The 16,443-nt window shown below is 46.5% G+C and overlaps 1 protein-coding gene across 2 annotated transcripts; it reads left to right on the top strand.

Moving 5' to 3' along the window:
* Window positions 1-467: 467 nt before the first annotated feature.
* Window positions 468-14,269, top strand: Commd7 (COMM domain containing 7). Of its 2 annotated transcripts, none has more exons than XM_038330353.2 (9): window positions 468-652; window positions 3,956-4,006; window positions 4,270-4,372; window positions 9,500-9,556; window positions 9,649-9,686; window positions 10,185-10,275; window positions 10,855-10,904; window positions 13,206-13,254; window positions 13,916-14,269. In XM_038330353.2, the coding sequence occupies exons 1-9, from the start codon at window positions 569-571 to the stop codon at window positions 13,990-13,992; spliced, it is 600 nt and encodes a 199-aa protein (XP_038186281.1). In that variant the 5' UTR covers window positions 468-568; the 3' UTR covers window positions 13,993-14,269. The 2 variants fall into 2 exon arrangements, with proteins under 2 accessions (XP_038186281.1, XP_038186280.1); XM_038330352.2 differs by having other exon boundaries at window positions 3,953-4,006.
* The last annotated feature ends 2,174 nt before the right edge of the window (window positions 14,270-16,443 follow it).

The raw sequence follows: 16,443 nt of genomic DNA, 5'->3' as shown, positions 1-16,443 counted from the left end.
ATCTATTTCACTCTGCTAGGCTCTTAGAGGGATAAGGTTGCCTGGTTTATGCCCTTTGCTGTTACCAGTGCCGAATCAGAGGCTAGACACGCAGTTTTTGCTGGGGTTTGTTGACGCAGCTCGTGGCAGAGCCCTTGCCAAGCCTGTGCAAAAACCCAGGACCAATCCTCAGCACCAAATGTATAGAGGAAAGAGAAATGGTAGATATATTTAATAGGTAGATTTCCCAATACTTAACAGCAACGATGATAAGGATAGCAACCAGCCATTGACTAAGGAATGCCTATGCACCAAGCTCTAAGATCAAAGATTTTGGCAGTCACCCCAGATAACATTATACGGTGAAATTGAGGCTCAGATGGTCAAGCGCTTTACATTGGATCACCCAGGCAGAGACCGGGAATCCAAGCGTGAGCCTCAGAGCGGTTCCTGGAGCCCGGCTGCCGCGCGTGCGCCGTCCCGAGAACGGCGGCGGCTGGGACTGTGGCGAAAGTGCGGCTGCGGAAGCGCTGCGACGCCGAGGAGGAGGAAGCGAGCGCCGCTGCTGGGCTGCGAGGCTCCTGGCGCCATGGGCCGCCTGCATTGCATGCAGGACCCGGTGCCCGAGGCCGTGCGCGGTGACATGCAGCAGCTGAACCAGCTGGGCGCGCAGGTGGGCCTCGCCTGGGCGCGGGAGGGGCTCAGGAGTGGGCCGGTTCACTCCGGAGATGGGGGCCCCTGGGCACCAGATCTGTAGGCTCCTAGAGACGGGAATGAGGGGATTCCGAGGGGCCCCGGGTTGAAGAGATTAGCGGGGCAGGTGGACTGCAAGCCGAGTGTGGGCATCAGTGTGGCCAGTCCAGAGTGGGGCTCTGGGCCTGAGCCGGAAGAGGCTCAGACGGGACCGGCGACCACACCCCTTCCCAGTGCCGGAAAGGAACGGTGCTTGCTTTCGAGGCCCTGTCCCATGTGTTGTGGAGCTCGGAATGCCACCTCCTGTTCAGACTGCAGAAATTAGCTAAATCAGTGCCTCTGGGACCATCCTGTCCTCCTGCCGAAATAAACGGGTTACACTGGTCCTTGTCAATACCAGAACTTAGGTGACCGCAGGAATTCAGATCCAGCTTTCAAGGCCAGTCTGAACTACGTGAGACCGCCTGTCAAAAAACAAAGTAGATAAATAGTTAACCCTTCACCCCTCTAAATGTACTACGTGTTCTTTCCCTGACTGGGTCTTAACTTCCCAGGAGCTGAGGTCCTCAACTCCCCCACACACTTAGTAGGTCTGTTTGAGGAATAAAAACCAAACTATGCAGGGCAGCCTAGTACTCACCTTTAATCCCAACATTCTGGAGGCCTGGGAAGTCAAATCTCTGTAAATTCAAAACCAGTCCCTTCTATATAATGAGTTTCAGGCCAGTTAGAGCTACATAGTGAGACCCTGTCTCAAAATAAGTAACAAAAATATGATCTATTGGTAGTACATGCCTTTTGCGCCACCGCTTGAGAGGCTGAAGCAGAAAAATTGCAAGTCTGGAGCCAGGAATTCAGAACCAAGTGTCAGACTTCAAAGGGAAGTGGCTAATGTTTTGTTGTTACCACAGTTCTCTGGAAGACTTTTTGTACAAAAAAAAAAAAAGAAAAGAAAAGAAAGAAAGGAAGATTCTACTGCTAAAAAAAAAATAAGGTTATTTTTAAAAATGTAGAACAACCTATGGGAGTTGGCTTTGAAGCTGTCCTTCGTCTGTACAAGTTCCAAGGACTGAACTCAGGCCCTCAGGCTCAGCAGCAAGCACCTATGCCAGCTGAACCATCTTGCATCCCCAAGATCTTTTTGTTGTTGTTGTTGTTGTTGTTCTTTCAAGACAATGTTCCTCTGTGTAACAGTCCTGGCTGTCCTGGAACTCACTTGATAGACCAGGCTGGCCTCGAACTCAGAGATCCGCCTGCTTCTGCCTCCTGAGTGCTGGGATTAAAGGTGTGCGCCACCACTGCCTGGCTTTTTGTTTTATTTTTAGACAAGGTCTTTGTTAGCCTGACTGGCCTGGAACTGAAAGCAATCCTCCTTCCTCTGCCTTCCAGGGCTAGGATTGTAGGATATACAACCATGTCTGACCTTGTTTGTTTGAGTCTGATTTTCAATAAATTGCCCAAGCTGGCCTTGAATTTAGAATCCTCCTTCCTCAACTTCCTGAGTAGCTAACTTATTTTTTTTTTTAATTAAACCATTTAACTGTGTAGCCTATATGAACTTCAAATTCATGATCCTCCTGCCTTAGCCTCCTGAGTGCTGTACTGGGGTCGCAGAAGTTGTGGGCTGGTTTGTTTGTTTCTTGAGGCAAGGTCTCACTCTGTAGTCTGGCTGGCCTAGAGCTGGCCACTCCTGCCTCTGCCTCCCCAAGTGCTGGGTGCAGTTGCAGGAGCGTACTACCTTGCCTGGCTGAGCTTCTGTTCTTTGTTCATGAACAGTGCTTTCCAGGGAGAAGGGTCTGTGTAAGCATGGATGGGACAGATATGAGCCACTTACTCTCGGCAGTAGAATTCATGGTTCTGGGGCTCTGATTGTTGTTAAAATTGTATGTATGACATCATCCTCTAGGAAGATTGCCTGGTAAATGAAGGAGTGTATCCTTTCACTGGCTGACTTTTCCCTGACATTGAGCAGTTCTGCTGTTTGCTTTTGATAGTAGTTAAGATTTTGGTAGGGAGAGTTAGCTGATGCGGAAGCAATTCCTGGGCAAGGCAGCAGCAGAAGACTTCCACAACAAGTACTTCCTGTGCATTTAGCAGGAGTTAAGATGCTGTGAAGACAAAAGGCTGTATCAAGAAATGTAAGGGAAGTCTGTGTTTCTTATCGAGATTGCAAATCATAGGTGTGTAACGCCCCCCAGGGAATGTTCATTCTCAGCAGAAGAAACAAGAGAGCAGATCCTGCCTCAAAGGTGGTCATTGTACCACACACCTTTATTTACTTATTTATTTGATTTGTTTTTAAATTTCTTTATTCTTTTGGTTTTTGGAACAGGGTTTCTCTGTTTATCAGTGGCTGTCCCGGAACTCACTCTGTAGACCAGGCTGGCCTTGAACCAGAGATTCACCCGCCTCTGCCCCCTGAGTGTTGGGATTAAAGGTGAACACTACCACCACCTGGCTATACACCTTTATTTTATTACTATTTTCGTTTATTTTCAGACAGGGTCTCACTATGGAACCCTGGCTGGCCTCGATCTATAAACCAGTGTCACACAGAAACACTCAGCCTCAAAACAGCAACAGAATCCAGAAACAAAGAACCAGCATCTCAGGGGAAGACAGCAAGGGATTTTCTGGGTCCTCCCACACACACTACTTATAGTAAACGTTTGGCCTTTAATCCCAACAGGGAGGAGGCAGAGGTAGGCAGGTCTCTGTGAGTTCAAGGCCAGGTTGGTCTACCTATCAAGCTTCAGGCCTGTCGGGGAAACACAGTGAGACCCTGTCTCAAAAACAAAGAGAGACCCGGCCTCAACATAGTAGAAGGTGAGATCTAGCTCTTGAAAGCTGTTTTCTGACTGCCCCCCATGATCCCCCACATAAATAAAAGGGGAAGGGGTGAACATGATATAAACGCAGTGTATAAAATTCTCAAAGAATTGGGAGGCAGAAGCAAGGAAGATCTCTGTGAATCTGAGGCTAGCCTGGTCTACAGAGCGAGCACCAGGATAGCCAAGGCTACTCAGAGAAATCCTGTCTTGAAAAACCAAAAAAAAACCCAAAAAAACAAAAACAACAACAAAAAAACATCAAGAATTAATAAAACGTGGATCATCAAGCTATCTGATTCTGTCCTCTTTCAAAAGCCTACAGTTGGACGGTGTGTGGCACACTAGTTGGAGTGGAGACAAATGTGGGAATGTGGCTGGCACACTGGGGGGTGGGCAGCAGGGGACAGGAGTGGTGCTGACTGCTGACTTTCTCTGTTGTCCTTTTGCAGCAGTTCTCAGCCCTGACAGAAGTGCTTTTCCATTTCCTAACTGAACCCAAAGAGGTGAGTGAGGCATTTTGTGCTGAGGAGGTTTTGCCAACATGGATCTAAAGGCCTGAGATCTTAAAGAAGAAGGTCTGGGTGCTGGCTGCACTTATAAAGGACCTGGGTTCAGTTCCCAGAATCCACATGGCAGCTCACAGCCCTCTGTCATTCTTGTTTCATGGATCCCGTGAAACACGCATGCAGGCAGAATACTCATGCACATAAATAAAATAAATCTCTTTAAAAGGTAAGTAAAGGTCTGTGTTATCCCCTCTCTGCAGGTGGAGCGCTTTCTGGCTCAGCTCTCTGAATTTGCCACTACTAATCAGATCAGTCTTGGCCCCCTCAAAAGCATCATGAAAAGCCTCCTTCTGGTTCCGAATGGTGAGTTGACTCTCAGCAGCTCCAAAAAGACAATACTGCTACATGAACCTTCCTTTAGTTGGGGAGTCGTCCAAGCAGCACCCAGTAAAAGCCAGACATGGCAGGGCATACAGAATCTGGGTAAGGAGGTGAACGTCACAGCTCTCCATGTTCAGTGGTCTGTGTCTGTGGACTCAACCAACCATCCAAGGATCAAAAACATTTTTAAGGTTAGGAGAGACAAAATAAGCCTTAAGCGTTTTTAAAAATCATAGCTGTATGCAACATGGACAGACAATTTTTGTTCATTCTTCTCAAACAAAGTGGTATAATTAGCGTTGCATGTATGTACAATGTGTGAGGAGGTGTAAGGGACTGAGAGGTACATTGATTATATGCCAGTATTGTACATTTTATCTGAGGGATTTGTAGTATTCTAAGAGGCCTGTGAACCCAGGTACAGCTTGCTGACACAGCAGAGCGGCCATGAAAGCTCACACTGGGCCTGCCTAAGTTCAGAAACTGAAGGGCAGGGTTCTCCAGTGTCATTGAATCTCTCTCTGTCTCTGTCTGTCTGTCTGAGAACAGAGTCTCACTATGTAGCCCTGACAATCTTGAAATTTGCTATGTAGAGAATGGTCTCCAACTCAGAGAGAGCCTCCTGCCTCTGCCTTCGGGATCAAATGTATGCCCTACCGTAACTGGTTCTTTATGTGGTGTGATACTAGAACCAGAATCCAGGGCCTTCCCCATGCTAAGACCGCTTCCCCAACCCCATCCCATTATACTTTTTGTTTGCTTGCTTGCTTAATTTTGAGACAGTGTTTATGTAGCTTTGGCTGTCTTGGAGTTCCCTATGTAGATCAAGACAGCCTTAAACTCACAGAGATCAACCAGCCTCTGCCTCCTGGGTGCTGGGATTAAAGGTGTGCCCTGCCATGTGTAATGGTGTAATGGATTTTTTTTTTTTCTGAGACAGGGTTGCTCTGTGTAGCCCTGTCTGTCATAGAGCTGGCTCCATAGACCAAGCTAATTTTAAACTCACAGAGATCCTTTTGCCTCTGCCTCCCGAGTGCTGGAATTAAAGGGGTGCCTCCACTGCCGTGTGTAATGATTTTATTAATGCATTTTTTCATTTTTGTTTGTTACCATTATTTTTGCGTGTTTATATATGTGCAGGTATGTGCCTGTGTGAGGAGACCAGAGCCAACCACCTTGTTTTTTGAGAAGGGTCTATCACTGGCCTGAAACTCAGCTGTTAGGGTAGCCTGCCTGGCCAGGTCCCAGTGCTGAAGTACAAGTGAGCATCGCCATTCCCAGCTTTACTAAGTGGGTTCTGGGGTCCAACACAAGTCCCCACACTTACCCAGCACTTTATTGACTCACTATGCTATTTGGGTTTTTTTTGAGACAGTGTCTCTGTAGCTCAGGGTGGCTTTGAACCAGCAACAGTCTTCCTGTCCCAGCCTCTGAGTTCTGGGATCACAAAATATGAGCAGGACTTATATTTTGAGTGCCTTTTTTGTTCATGTCTCTAGAAATTAATTTTTATTGCATTTCATGGAAATATCAGTCTGTTTTTTTTATTCATTCATTCATTTTTTTGGTTTTCTGAGACAGTGTTTCTCTTTGTAACCCTGGCTGTCCTGAACTTGCACTGTAGACCAGGCTGGCTTCCAACTCACAGAGATCCGCCTGCTTCTACCTCTCAAGTGCTGGGATTACAGGCATGTGCCACCACCCAGCTAGCCTATGATATTTTTATCATAGATTAAAAATAAAAATATAAAGACTGCTGGTGTGCCTCATGCCTGTAATTCCAATGCATGTGAGGCTGAGTCAGGAAGATCAAAAGTTTGAAATCAGCCTGTGCTACCTAACATTACTCTCTCTGTATCTCTCTCATTACTCTTCTTGCTCTCAAAACAAAGGCAGGGAAAAAAAAAAAGAAGACGGTCCACATCCTTCTGCCATTAATTTAGTTGACTAATTGTAATGTGGCCTGTTATTGCTGAAAGGGAACTCACTTCCTGCTGCCAGAAGGTCTTCCTGCACCACCAGCCCCAGCCTTGGCACTGGGGAACCAGTTTTAGCTGCACTGGGTAGAGACTGTCAAGTGAAAGCACTGGAGAAGTCATTAGTGTTTTGCTTTTTGGTTTGTTTGTTTTTGAGACAAAGCCTTACTGTGTAGCCCTGTCTTTTCTGAATCTCACTGTGTAGAGCAGGCTACTCTCAAACTCACAGAGATCTACCTGCCTCTGCCTTCTGAGTTCAGTTTCTTCTTTTGAGCAGGGTTTCAATCTGCAACACAGACTGGCATCTGACTCACAAGTCTCCTGCCTCAGCTACCTGAGTACTGGAATTACACCACACTAGCGTATGGTTTGGTTTGGTTTGGTATTTTGGATTTGTGAGATAGGGGCTTATTGTGTAGCCTTGACTGGTCTAGAACTTGCTATGTAGTCCAGGCTAGCCTGAAACTTAGAGACCTGCCTGCCTCAGCATCCAGAATGCTGCAACTAAAGGCATGCACTGCTATACCTAGCATTTTATGTAGTTCTTGAAAACATCCCACTGGAACAGCTACCAACCCCTCCCCGAGTTATTTCACTGCCCCTCACCGCTCTCCAAACTGTATTTGTTTAAAGCTAGTAGCAGACAGCATTTCATTCCGGAATGCCTAGTTATCTATCTGTGAAAGATAAGCACAGGCCACTCTCCTATCTGTAAGGAAATCTTGCAGCCTGTGTGCTTGGTTCCTCATTATCTGCTGCATTGTGTTGCTTATGGCCATTGTTCTCCCACTCAGCAGGGTCCAGATAGGGCCCTAACCTGCATTTATTTGGTTGCTTGGGGGTGGGGCCTTCTGCGCTCCTTGCTTGCTCACTGTGGAGTCCTTGGCCCAGGTTCTTCACCTCTGATAATCACCTTCCTCGGGGATGAAATGGAGCTGAGGGGCTCCTGGAGTTCACTGTTGGAAGGGAAGAGAAAGATGAGCTGACGATAGACAGCTCAGTGGCAGCACCTGGGTTCAGTCTCTAGAACCAGGGGAAATAAAACAGAAGATATAAAGTTGAGTGGCAGCTGCCCTTCAGGGTTATCAGCAGTATGGACTTAATTTAAGCTGCTGCTTATCCCTAGCAAGCTTTCTGGTCCTTAGAGGTGATCCAGTACTGACTTGCATTTTCTGTTAAAAAGTAATTTCCCATCCCTACTCCCCAACATGTTTTGTCTGTAATCAGGTAGAATGAAAGAATGATCCCCATCAAACAGTGCTCACAGATTGTATGTTTCTCTCTCTCTCTCTCTCTCTCTCTCTCTCTCTCTCTCTCTCTCTCTCTCTCCCCCCCCCGGTATGTGTGTGTGATTTCTTTCTTCTTATTATTTTTGCTAAGAGAGAAAGAGCACACAAATTTTCCCACATTCCTAAGGCATGGGAGTGCTATTTTCCTACAAAGGACTAAAGTTGGCCTTTGGCCCCAGGACTGTCAACTTTTCCTGCTTTCCTCTGGTACATTGACCTTTTAGTACTCGGTGTGGACTCCATGTTTCTTTTTCTTTTTATTCTTCTCCTCCTCTTCTTCTCCTCCTCTTCTTTTTGTCTACCTTTTTTTTTTTCTTTTTCTTTTTGGTTTTCCAAGACAGGGTTTATCTGTGGAGCCTTGGCTGTCCTGTCAAGCTCGCAGAGATCCGCCTGCCGCTGCCTCCCTAGGTCTCCATGCTTCTTATATTATTGGTATGTTATGTTGCTCAGTGGAATACAAGCCTCACTAGGGCAGACGTTATTATCTGTGTCTTTCTAATGTCTCCCAGTGTTGCTGGCACCATAGCAGGTATTTTGTCAGTATATAGTGACCGCCACCTTGCTCTCTCCTGGGTTTCCCAGGGTGGATTCAGCTACCCAGCCCCCAGGGTGAGTGCTTCCAGCCTATGATGACTTCCCGCTGTCTCCTACCTACTCTCCTTACTGGATGTTCCCACCAAACCTTCCATACGTAGGGCCAAGACTGTAGACCTGTCCCCTGAACACCTGACTGCAAGGCCATTTCTAAGTGTCACTGTCAGGGGTCCTTTCTAAAGTTTTGAGATTCATATAAGTCTAAATGCAGTAGGGATGAGCCCTGGACAGATTAGGGGAATCTTCCCAGCAAAACTGTGAAGGCCAATACCCAGTGACAGCAACCTGCCTTGAATCAACGTGGATAGATAATGGAACACTGGCATGATGGCCACCACCTATAATCCCAACATTGACAAAGCTGAGGCAGGAGGATTGTCCGCAGTTAAGAGTGCCCTTGTGCTGGGCAGTAGTGGTGCATGCCTTTAATCCCAGCACTCAGGAAACAGAGACAGACGGATCTCTGTGAATTCAAGGCTAGCCTGGTCTACAGAGCAAGTTCCAGGACAGGCTCCAAAGCTGTTCGTCACAAAAAACAAAAGAAGAGTGTCCTTGAGGACCCAAGTTTGGTCCCAGTACCCGCAACTCCAGAGAAACCAACTAAGCTATGTCTTCAAACCCCACTCAGCTTTTGGTTTGTTGTGGTTTGGTTTTTTTTTTAATTAATTTATTTATTTATTATGTATACAATATTCTGCCTCCATGTATGCCCACATGCCAGAAGAAGGCACCAGATCTCATTACAGATGGTTGTCAGCCACCATGTGGTTGCTGGGAATTGAACTCAGGACCTCTGGAAGAGCAGCCAGTGAGTGCTCTTAACCGCTGAGCCATCTCTCCAGCCCCTGTGGTTTGATTTTTGAGACTGAATTTCTCTGTGTAGCCTTGGCTTTCCTGGAACTTGCTCTGTATACCAGAGTGGCCTCAAACTCAAAGATCTGCCTGCCTCTGTCTCCTGAGTGCCGGGATTAAAGACATGTGCCACCATGCCTGGCTGCACTCCAGTTCTAACTAAACTTTGTTTCAGGCTGCCGTCCGTGCTCTAGCCAGGACTGTAGCCTTGCTCATTCTTCCCTCCACCGACCTGTCTCAGACCCAGTCTTTTCTGTTGTCTCTATCTCAGTCCAGCATCCCTGAGGGCAACTGACTCCACAGTGCAGTGATGGTGAAGAGGTTGTGCCCTGCCCACAGTTCCTTCTTACTGACTCATGCACTCATTTACACTTTCTGGTTTCTCCCCTGCCTGCAAGGTGCATTGAAGAAGGGCCTCACTGCAGAGCAGGTGCAGGCTGATCTCCTGACTCTAGGTAGGTTGCCAGAGGTGGGAGGGGGAGGGGGGAAGGCCTCCGAGCTCTTTGAGCTCTTTGTTATGTTAATTATCTTTTCTGTTCTCTTACAGGGCTCAGTGAGGAGAAAGCCACTTACTTTTCTGAAAAGGTATAATTCTATTAATCGAGGTTAAGATCCTGGCTTTTATTTCATGAAAGAAAAGGAAAGGGGGAAAAATGCTGAGCCAGACAAAACCATCCCGTTCTTCTCCAGTCGGCCTCACAGGAATGACACACCTGCTTAGGGCAGCCCTGTGCTCTTTTCCTTTGACTTGACCAAATATTAATGTCGTTGTTGTTGCAATTGGATTAAATTTTGGGATGAAAAATTTAACCTGAGTTTAGTGGTACACGCCTATAATCCCAGCACTGGGAGTGGGACTCAAGGCCAGCCTCAGCTACTAGCAATTTCAAATCAGCTGGGCTTCAGGAGCCCTGTTGAAAGACGCGTTCCTGCCGTGTCCTGGGTATGTGCATGCAGGTAGACTCAGCTCTTGGCTCTGCTTTCTTCCTTCTTTGTTGAGTCCTGAGCACTGCTGTGCTTGAAGCAGAGGCTGGGGACTGATGGTCCCCACTCTGATGGCCCTGGCCTTTGCTTTTCTTCCAGTGGAAGCAGAACGCCTCAACCCTTGCACAGTGGGCCATAGGTCAGACCCTGATGATTAACCAGCTGATTGATATGGAGTGGCGATTTGGAGGTAACTAGATGGGTCCATTCCTGGTCACATGTTCAGCTGTGCTGGGCCTAGACTGCAGAGACTTTTGAGAGCCTGGGTGGGGAAGGCTTGTTTTTGTTTTGTTTTGTTTTTAATTTTATTTATTTATATTTTATGTATAAGTGCTTTGCATGTGTGCTTGCAGACCAGAAGAGGGCATCAGATCCTATTATAGATGGCTGTGAGCCACCATGTGGATGCTAGGAATTGAACTCAGGACCTCTGGAAGAACAGCCAGTGCTCTTAACCACTGAGCCATCTCTCCAGCCCTTTTTTTAAAAAATTTATTTATTTTATATGCATTGTTGTTTTGCCCACATGTATATTTGTGAGAGTGTGTATTTGTGAGAGGGTGTCAGCTCTTGGAGTTACAGACAGTTGTAAACTGCCATGTGGGTGCTGGGAATTGAACCCGCGTCCTCTGGAAGAGCAGCCTGTGCCATTTCTCCAGCCACTCCCATCCCTGGTGCTGGGTTCACTCCGACATGGCTGCTCCAAATAGCCTGCTATGGTGAGCTCTTTAGAAGTCAGCCACTTAGAGTTCTTTTCCTTGTGCCACAGTGACATCTGGGAGCAGTGAACTGGAGAAGGTGGGAAGCATATTTCTACAGGTGAGTCTTGGGCAGTGGCCATGGGGAGGCTTTCAACCTGGTTAAAAGTTATTAAAAACAGCATGGTGGCACAGGCCTGGAATCTCCACACTCAGGAGGTTCAAACATCAAAAGTTCAAGGCCAGGGGCCTGGCGAGATGGCTCAGCAGTTAAGAGCACTGGCTGCTCTTCCAGAGGACCTAGGTTCAATCCCCAGCACCCAGATGGCAGCTCATAACTGTCTGTAACTCCAGTTCCAGGGGATACAGCACTTTCACACAGACATACATGCAGGCAAAACACCAATGCACAATAAATAAGTAAGTAAGTAAATAAATAAATAAATAAATAAATGATTTTATTTGTTTATTTATTTTTTTGGTTTTTTTCAAGACAGGGTTTCTCTGCAGCTTTAGAGCCTGTGCTGGAACTAGCTCTTGTAGACCAGGCTGGTCTCGAACTCACAGAGATCCGCCTGCCTCTGCCTCCCGAGTGCTGGGATTAAAGGCATGCGCCACCACCGCCTGGCTATTTATTTATTTTTTAAGATTTATTTATTTATTATGTATACAACATTCTGCCTCCATGTATGCCTGCAAGCCAGAAGAGGGCGCCAGATCACAGTACAGATGGTTGTGAGCCACCATGTAGTTGCTGGGAATTGAACTCAGGACCTCTGGAAGAACAGTCAGTGCTCTTAACCTCTGAGCCATCTCTCCAGCCCCCAAATTATTTATATTTTTTTATTTTATGTGCATTGGTGTTTTGCCTACAGGTATGTCTGTGTGAGGGTGCCTGATCTTGGAGTTATAGACAGTTATGAGCTGCCATGTGGGTGCTGGGAATTGAACCTGGGACCTCTGGATGAGCAGTCAGTGCTCTTAACCACTGTGCCCTCTCTCCAGCCCTAAATTTTTTAAAGGAGAAAGTAGAGCCAGTTTGTGCTTTATGAGACCCTGCCTCAATTTTTTTTTTAAATTAAAGCTGCATTGTTTGTGTTAGTGTTCTATTGCAAGAAACACCATGACCATGGCAACTTTTTTTTTAAATTTTATGTGTATTGGTGTGAGGATGTGTGATTCATTGGAACTGAAGTTACAGACAGTTGTAAGCTGTCATGTGGGTGCTGGCTGGGAATTGAACCAAGATCCTCTGGGAAAGCAGCCAGCAGTCTTAACCCATTGAGCCATCTCTCCAGCCCTAACCATGGCAACTCTTAGAAAGGAAAACATTTAACTGGGGGCTTGCTTCCAGTTTCAGAGGTTAGTCCATCATCATCATCGCAGCGTGCAGGTAGACATGGTGCTGGAGAGTAGACGAGAGTTCTACATCCTGATCCACGGGCAGCAGGAAGAGAGAGGGAGAAAGCCTAGGCCTGGCATGTGCTTTTGAGACCTTAAAGCCCACCAGAGACACCCTTCCTCCAACAAGACCACACCTCCTAATCCTATCAGAGTTCTACTCCCTGGTGACTAAACGCTCAGATAGATGGGCCTATGGCAGCCATTTCATTCAAACCACCACAAGTTTGGTATCTTTTCGTCTTTTTTTTTTTTTTTTTTTTTTTTTTTTTTTTTTTTTTTTTGGTTTTTCGAGACAGGGTTGCATTGTAGATTTTTTTTTTTTTTTTTGGTTTGTTTGTTTGTTTTTAGAGCCTGTCCTGGAACTAGCTCTTGTAGGCCGGCTGGCTGGCCTCGAACTCACAGAGGTCCACCTGCCTCTGCCTCCCGAGTGCTGGGATTGAAGGCATGTGCCTCCACCGCCCGGCTGGTTTGGTATCCTCTTAAGTCATGTTCTCCCTAAAGTGCCCTGTGTATCTCAGAGCGGTGTGTTCAGCCAAGGGATCATGTGCCTGCCTTCAGATGAGCACATCTTGGTGTTAGTCAAAAAGTTCAGTTGCTTCAAGGGGATTGTTGAGAATTTTTGGTATGGGATAGTTCAATCCACTTCATATGACACCTCCATTAGAACTATGCTGGGACTGGGATGTCGCCCAGAAGTGAAGTGTGTGCTTAGTCTCCTTGAGACTCTGGGAAACTTTAAGATTTAATTAGGTGAAAAGGTTTGAAGGAGTTTCTTTTCTCAGCTGTCATCTAAATTTTTTCAGTTTATTGTTAGTGTGTGTAGAGAGCTGGGTGGGGCGTACATGCCATGTCATAGACGTGGAGATCAGGGGACAGCTCCGTGGAGCTGGTCTCTTCCCACCTTGATGTGGCTTCCAGGGACCAAACCCACTGAGCCATCGTGCTGGGCCTGCCCATCATTTTAATTTGTTATTTATTTATTTTCTTTACTTTTTCTTTTTCCCCTCTTTCCTTTTAGTTAAAGTTGGTGGTTAAGAAAGGAAAACAAGCTGAAAACGTGTATATAGGTAAGTCTGGAACCTGTTTGGAAGCTTTCCACTTCTTCCTTCAGTCACCTGAGCTGCTGAAGTCTGCCTGACACAGCCGGTCTAAGACAAAGTCATCACCAAGCTCTAGAGCGCCCATCCACTCCTTCCCTCTCATGAAGCAGTGTCAGGGCTGTTACTCAGCTGGAGTACCCTAGAGCCTGGAAACCCTGAGTGAAGGGAAAAGGATGGGGAGGGGCTAAAATGGAACAGACTGGGGGCAAAAAACTCTTGTGAAGGTCCCTGAACATCCCGAAGGATGTCCACTGGTAAACTCTCCATGCTTCTGCCTGACACTTTGTAAACACACATCAGTTCTTAGAGCTGGGGCCCTTGCATGGTCAAGACTGTAGGTTCCTTATTCTGACGGATTATCCATCAGGAGCCACTTAGCTGCATGCAGTGGCCCTTGCCTAGCGTGCTATAGGCCAGGGTTTGGTTCCCAGCACCACAAAAAGAAAGAAAGAGCTGCTGAGCTATACCAAAGAAAATAGATGTCAGCCTGGGAAGGAGCACTGTTTACTCGAGGTCCCGGGCCGGCTCCCCGTCACAGAAGTACAGTAACTGCGAGTAGAAATGGATTTCCCTGGGTGATTCTGTGGCATTAGAAACACTCACCTCAAACTGAATTTTCTCTCCCCAGAATTAACCTTGCCTCAGTTCTACAGTTTCCTGCATGAGATGGAGCGAGTCAGAGCAAGCATGGAGTGCCTCAGCTGATTCTTGTGGACTTGCTCTTGCCTCTTCCCTAATGGCTGCTCCAGGGGTCCTACCACCTTGGGAGCCCAGGTGCAATTTCTGAAAATACAGGACCCTGTACTTGAGGCATCCTGCAGGATTCCTCTCTAAGCTCCTCATGGGAGCCGCCACTGCCCAGCTCCTGGGATGAGTTGTACACCTAGATACTCTGTACCAGTTCTGACTGCTAGGATTGTCCTTTTTTTGAGGGTATTATCACTTCCCATTAAAAAGTGTGAACAAGTGGTTCCTTCAGTCAGATGGCTGAGTGCTTGTTTGTGGCTGAGGAAGAGGCAGGCAGCACAGATGGTTTGTATGGAGAGGTCCTGTCAATTCACACTGAATTTGGAGGGGGAGGGGCATTACCAGCCAGTGTTGGCTGAGTCTTCTCTGGAAACAACTGAGGTGAGCCCCTGTCAGAATTTCTGGGTTATCCTTTTGTGTTTTGTGTTAGAAGGAGGCAGGCCTTTCAAGGCCTTAGATTATTTTGGTTCCAGATGCCCAACCACCTTTTGGTTATAAATGGTAAATTAAAAGAAAAACAGTTTCTAAAGAAAGATCTGAATCTACTCAACGTCTTTCTCCTCAGGCTGGGAGTCACCCAAGCTGTTGTAGCGGCAGATACCTGCACCCCTGGCACTGAGGAGGCAGAGACAGGAAGATCACCAAACGTTAGAGCTCAGTCAGGGCAACAAAGTGAGATCCTGTCTCAAGCCAGGCCAGCCATGGGGGCTAGATTGATGGCCCTGTGCCCTGTGGTTAAGAGTGCTTCCTGCTCTTTGAGAAGACATGAGTTGCTCTGACTCCAGCCCCTCACACCTTTGTCTGACCTCTGAGTGCTGACATACATTTGCATATTCTCTCTCTCTCTCTCTCTCTCTCTCTCTCTCTCTCTCTCCAGAAATGAGTCTTTAAAAAGGGGGTTGGGGGAGTTATGGTATAGTTCAGTTGGTAAAGTGTTTGCCTAACATGCATAAAGCCTGGATTTATTTTCCAGCACTTCATAAAACCTGGCATGGTGGTCAGCCTGGGCTGCATGAACCCTTGTCTCAAAAAAAGAAAAGAAAGAAAAAAACAGAACCAGGACCAGTGAGATGGTTAAACGGATATATGCACCTACCCCAATGCCTAGCCTGAGATCCGTCCCCAGGGCCTAGGATAGGAGGAGAAATGGATTCCCACACTTGTCATCTGACCCATATACACCCTTACACACTCATGCACACATAGTAAGTTTTTTTTGTTGTTGTTGTTATTTGTTTTTTTATTTTGTTTTTATTTTTTCAAGGCAAGGTTTCTCTGGGTAGCCCTGGCTATTCTGGACTGTCTCTATAGATCAAGCTAGCTTCAATTTAAAAAAAAAAAAGAATAAATAAAATAAGGGCCAGAGAAATGCCTTAGCAGTTAAGAGCACTGGCTTCTTAAGCAGAGGACCTGGGTTTGGATCCCAGCACCCACATAGTGGCTTATAGACCTCTGTAACTCCAGCTCCAGGGAATTGAATGCCTCTGGCCTCTCTGGGCACCTGTACTAACATGCAAGCACACATAATTAGAGATAATAAAAATAAGTCTTTAACCTTATTTTTTGCCTACCTCTTAAAAATTCCAATTTTGGAGCACATCTAATCTCATGATTAACCTTCCAAAAAGAGAATGCTAACTTGTTAAGAGAGGGTATACTTAATGCATTTCTGGATGGCTTGGTACTCACTATGTAGCCCAGGGTGGCCTCGAACTCATGGCAGTCCTCCTACCTTACCCTCACAAATGAACGCTGGGATTACAGGTATATTCCCCAAGCCAAATCTTTTTGAGGAGTCAAACCCAGGGCTTCCTGAATGTCATGCAAGCACATTACCAGCACAGCTATATCCCCAGCCCATAAGAGCTTTCTTGTTACTGTTGTTCTTACATTTTCTTATGTGGAGTAAGCAGAGTCATGTCTGGGTGCTTGTGAAGTCAGAAGACAACCTTCAAGAGTGGGCTTTCTCCTTCCACCAAGCAGGTCCTGGGGTTGGAACTCAGGTCATCAGATTGGTAACCAAGCCCTTTACTTGCTGAACCATCTCCCCTGCAGAATAGTGTTGAGTAGATAAGGGGACCCCTTCCAATCTCTTTTCTCAGCTTCTCCTCACTAGAGGGGATCTGTTAGTTTGTTCTGTGTTCTGGAGCTATTTCTTGGATTCGCACCAGTGTGCATCTCCTTTGGATCTTCTCACACAGACAGAAGCAGTATACACACCAACCTATACTTTGTTTTTTTTCCAGTTAACACGGAAGTTTCTCCTTATCAAAAGCAAGAGCTGCCTTCACCCGCATGATTAACTTCCTGCTGGTGGATGTTCAGTGGTACTACAACTTGTCTATCTCCTCTTTGTTATGTGACACAAGGTCTTTCTGTATAGCCCTGGATGCTCTGAAACTTGAAATT

Source organism: Arvicola amphibius, chromosome 5 (assembly GCF_903992535.2).
Source record: "Arvicola amphibius chromosome 5, mArvAmp1.2, whole genome shotgun sequence".
Classification (NCBI taxonomy): domain Eukaryota; kingdom Metazoa; phylum Chordata; class Mammalia; order Rodentia; family Cricetidae; genus Arvicola; species Arvicola amphibius.
Note: the sequence above shows the minus strand (reverse complement) of the source record. Positions and strands in the feature narration are given on the sequence as shown.

Excerpts from the sequence above, each read along its gene's own strand:
- Commd7 (XM_038330352.2), top strand. The coding sequence starts at position 569 with ATGGGCCGCCTGCATTGCATGCAGGACCCGGTGCCCGAGGCCGTGCGC. Across the intron at positions 653-3,952 it reads TGAACCAGCTGGGCGCGCAG|CAGTTCTCAGCCCTGACAGA; the intron begins GTGGGCCTCGCC and ends GTCCTTTTGCAG. Across the intron at positions 4,007-4,269 it reads TCCTAACTGAACCCAAAGAG|GTGGAGCGCTTTCTGGCTCA; the intron begins GTGAGTGAGGCA and ends CCCTCTCTGCAG.